At 29.8% G+C, this 4650-nt stretch overlaps 1 protein-coding gene across 1 annotated transcript; it reads left to right on the top strand.

The window, feature by feature from the left end:
• The first annotated feature begins 452 nt into the window (after positions 1 to 452).
• Positions 453 to 3564, top strand: LOC115971075. The gene is made up of 4 exons (XM_031090754.1): positions 453 to 463; positions 2175 to 2346; positions 3243 to 3332; positions 3417 to 3564. The coding sequence occupies exons 2-4, from the start codon at positions 2247 to 2249 to the stop codon at positions 3557 to 3559; spliced, it is 333 nt and encodes a 110-aa protein (XP_030946614.1). The 5' UTR covers positions 453 to 463; positions 2175 to 2246; the 3' UTR covers positions 3560 to 3564.
• Positions 3565 to 4650: the final 1086 nt, after the last annotated feature.

Below are 4650 nucleotides of genomic sequence, written 5' to 3'. Positions count from 1 at the left end.
CTCTCACAGTCTCAATATTCAGTCATTCCAGAACAAGAAACAACGAAGGAATTAACTGAAACTCATACCTGTTACCATTAATCCTCTCTCTCTCTCTCCAATGGCTGCAGAGGATGTTTGTGAAAAAGGAATGTTGTGGTTACCTTCTCATGTCCTAGACGAGATTTGTGACACAAAGACAAAGGTACTTGTTATTAATATTAAATATTTAATTACATGGTATAGTCTACAACTTATCTAATTAATTTGATGTTTATGTTGGTATATATATGTTCAACTTATTTTGCATTCTCTATGTCTTTCTTGGTTCTCCATGAGTTAACCTCTAGTTTTTTGTTGTTCATTGAAATTCTTCGTGTATGATTATTTTTAGGTGAATATGAGTCAACCACAACAACAACACAAACATTATCATCATCATCATCATCATAAATCACCCAAAGAGTCACTTCCACTTCCACAGGTACTTCTTCTATGTTTCTCTTTCTCTTTCTCTCTCTAGTCTCTAGACTATTAATTATGAGAATATATAGGATTAGACTTTTCTTTTTCTTTTTTTGATAGGAAACTTCAATTGTTCTTCTTATTGTTAGTGTTTTTACTAAAGGCCAAGAAATTTGGGTAAACAATATGGTTTATTAGGATTTTGTTGTTTTGAAATGTGAACATTTTGATCTGATTACAGAGATTATAGAGGATATATATACATTGTTAGGCAATATAGTAGACGCATAAAATGATCCACGTACCTAACAGACTTTCATTTGAAGCTATATATTGTTAAATACTTTAATTGATGTGGCTATTTGAATTTTGAACTGAAGAAAAAGAAAGAAAAATACTAAACACTACTGAAGAGTACTGATGAAGAATGATAGAAAATTTTGTCGAGAATAAATAAACCATATTATTGACAGTATTTGGGAGGAAAAATTAAAATCTTTCTAACTTTGGCACCTCATTTGGTCATGAGATTACAGTATAGTATAACACGTTTTCCTTGGGGGAATTGAGTTGCCTTACTATTTTTGGAAATCTTGCAACTGTCAATTTATTTTGGAGTAAATCCCATTTATTTTGGGATTGCATTCATTATAGGGCACATTATTGGTAATTTAACTGCTGAGAATTGACTCAAACAGTCAAACTGTAATCTTAATAGCATATTTTTGAATTTTGAATGTAAATCATTCAAAAGTAATGTAGGCAAACTATTTTACAATATTTTTACAAATTATTTATGTGGTAAATTTTTATTGGTTTTTATCAGAATTTATCACTAACATCACTTACTTACAAATAACCATCCAACCACGTTAGCATTTTGTAAAAAAAATTGTAAACTAATTTGGCTTTAGCATTTTCTTTTACAAAACCAATTTTTCCTTAATAAAATAAGATACACAAGTGCAAATATTATCTTCTTCTTCTTCTTCTTCTTCTTTTTAATTTTTAATTTTTTGTATGAATAAGGATAAATATTGACCTTTGAATGCAAATATTTTTAGATTTTTTTTTTTTTTTTAGATAGACACAAAATAAGCTTGATAGAATCAAAAGATTTGACGTTGATAATAGTGAAAGAAGAAGTTTAGACAAACAAGTAATTTATGATTTTTTTTTTTTTTTTGAGAATCAAGTAATTTATGATTATGATCTTACGGAACCATGTATTTTTAGTTGTGACAGATTTAAAGTAATTGTTAGGAGTTGTTGATATATATGGAGGCTGATATATACCAAGTGAGAGTTTTCTATTAGCAAAATGTAACAATATTTGCTAAAGAGTTAGCAGTTTTGACATTTTTATTTATCCCATTAGAGGATGAGGTTGTGAATTCAATACCTTAATAATAATTAAAAAAAAATAACAATCTAAGCTGTGAAAATTAATCCATTGTCAGTTTGTTCCATCTTCATTAAGAAAGCTAAAAGCTCTTATTAGTGATTACCTTCAAAATTACATTTTTAACTAGCCGTCACAAGAATTTTCATATTAAAATTTAAAAGATAAGCCAAAGCTCTTTATTAATGTTTCAATTTGATGGTCAATTTTTCTTTTTGGGCAAATTGTAACAGTCAATTGTCAATTTCACCTTTTTTATTTTTTTTTTAACCTTTTCAAAATTGATCTCTTTATATAGTAACGGTTAAGAATGTACGTGTGTCATCAGCATTTTAAATCTAAATCAAGACCACATCAAAGACAGAAAAATGGCCCTATTTGGGCATCTGGAGGACCTGGAATGCAAGCTATTTTCCTTGAGTCAGGCAGAAGATCAGGTGGTACGGGAGTTTTTCTTCCACAAAGGGCAAAGACCAATTTCCAACCAAATAAGAAGCCAGGTACAATATTGAACCCATTTTGCATTTGTGGTCTCAAGGAGTGGGGACGAAATTAAAATTCATTTGATTATATATATATATATATATATTTGTTAAAGATTTTGATAGTTATTTATTTTGAAAAGTCAAAATAAACAATTAAAAATAATATGTGCCTAATATTAATTAATTAATGAATTATCATATCTTATCATATATGTTGTGTCCTAATTTTTCAAGAATTATCATATCGTTAATCCTATATTGTATTGCGTCCATATTTATACTTCTTAAGGTAAATGTGCTTGCAAGCAACAATTTAGCTATGTTTGTTGTCAAGTTACCAATTTGACTAAAAAAACTAGCTGAACCATAATTTATTAAATGAACATGATTGAATTAAGGTCTTAGAATTAATCTTACACTTATAATGATTATTTAATTTTTTTTTTCCTTGACAAACAATAAGAATTGGACTCACGATCTCTTTATCTTCTACTAAAAGTATTTTATACAATATAAATATATATAACACTTCTTTCACACGTATGCAAGACTTATATATTTTAAATACATGTGATTGTAATTTTATATTACATAAGATACATACTAACCTAGCTATATATTTACATAACACTTCTTCTAAGACTAGTAAATGCTAGATGCATGCAAGATATTAAGAATCTTGTAACTTAATTGACACATTTCTATACATAAAGTGTTTGGAGGTCTAGGGAAGAAAATTGTTTGAGCTGTGATGTTAACAACATATTGTGACTCTTTGTCAATAAGAAAGACTAAGGTGACCTTATGAGTTCAGCAAATTATTCTCTTATGATTTTCTTTTTCCATTTCCCCCAATGTCAATGTGAATATTATGTGGACCATTTAATAATTAATTTGTTATTACTGTGCAGCCTGCTCTCTGATTCTCCTCCCTTCTCGAGTGGTTCAAGCTCTCAACCTCAACGTCCATGCATTAGGATTGCCTGTATCACCTCAAGAAGGTTTTTTTTCTTTTTTCTTCTTCTTTTTTTGGGGTTGCTTTCTTGTTTTGTTTGATCTATCACTAAAAGAAAACTATTTTTCAGATGACAAAACTAAAGGTAGAGATTGCAATTCAAACATAAATAAGAACGACAAGGACTTACAAGCTCAATGTTGTGCAAGCGTTATTTCCCATAATCAAAGTTCTTCACCAGAGATATTTCTTCCAAAGGAATGGACATACTAGCTCAAAGTGGACCAACTAGTTATATTGTACCAAAAACTCATAAAGCTAAAGCTAGGCATAAGCTCTTGTTTTATTTCTGTGTGGTTAATTGTATCAAGTAATGCAAAATAAAATAATAGCAGCAGAAGATCTTCCTTTCATTTTCATCGGTGCCCAATACACACATACACACACTAGTCTCTTCACACATGTTTCACTTAAGCTACTAGGCCTAGGCCAAAGGTCCCCTTTTACAGAAGCCCTACTCCTATAACAAAAGGCAATCATGGATAGATTTAGAGGCCGAATAGAGAGGGACCAAGTTGGATTAACATGTGCTCAATGGATTCAGAATGTTGTTTACATAAGCACACATGTTAAATCATCTTGGGTCATCTACTGCTCAAAACTACTTTATTAATTAGTTAATACATCCCAAGCGATTTTCCAAAGTAACAATTTTATCCTCTCATAGATTTTGAGCTTCCATAGATGTTTCTATTCTTGTTTGGATAAGGGATTTAGGGATTAGGGGTTGTCAGTTTGACTCAATTGATAAGCAGATTTAATTTAACAAAGAATTTTCCTTGACAATTTGGAACCCAATTGAGAGTGTCTTGAGAATCATGTGGGATGGATAATATAGCATGAGTTAACATCTATGCAGTAATATTACCTAACAATAACACTTCAGCAAAATTTCTATATCCCACGTACGCTGGGTTACCTAACAAAATAAAACTCCAATTATCTTTGTGTCACTCACATGTACTTGAATTATTAAAAATTGATCAACATCCAAAGTCCAAATTAAACTACTATCTTTGTGTCCCTTGTTGAATTAGTGTCAACGATAAAAATGATGTGAGACTAATACAATTTCCCACCTCAACCAACTGGGGGAAAAAATCTCATACATATATAAATGTTTATTAATAACTATTATAGTGATCAAATTTTAATATTATAAAAAAAGAGATTTAAGATGATATTTTGTTGAATTTTAACATTTATTACATGGGTTACTACTTACTACCTAGTTTCTCTAATGTAAAAAAATAATAATAATAATAAACAAAACACCACATACACAAACCCTGAGTGGATTATGT

Source organism: Quercus lobata, chromosome 12, assembly GCF_001633185.2.
Source record: "Quercus lobata isolate SW786 chromosome 12, ValleyOak3.0 Primary Assembly, whole genome shotgun sequence".
Lineage (NCBI taxonomy): Eukaryota > Viridiplantae > Streptophyta > Magnoliopsida > Fagales > Fagaceae > Quercus > Quercus lobata.
The sequence above is the reverse complement of the archived record's forward strand: the minus strand, read 5'-3'. Positions and strand labels throughout refer to the sequence as shown.

Coding starts and splice junctions, on each gene's coding strand:
- LOC115971075 (XM_031090754.1), top strand. CDS start 2,247: ATGCAAGCTATTTTCCTTGAGTCAGGCAGAAGATCAGGTGGTACGGGA. Junction 2,347..3,242: donor CCAACCAAATAAGAAGCCAG/GTACAATATTGA, acceptor ATTACTGTGCAG/CCTGCTCTCTGATTCTCCTC. Junction 3,333..3,416: donor GCCTGTATCACCTCAAGAAG/GTTTTTTTTCTT, acceptor ACTATTTTTCAG/ATGACAAAACTAAAGGTAGA.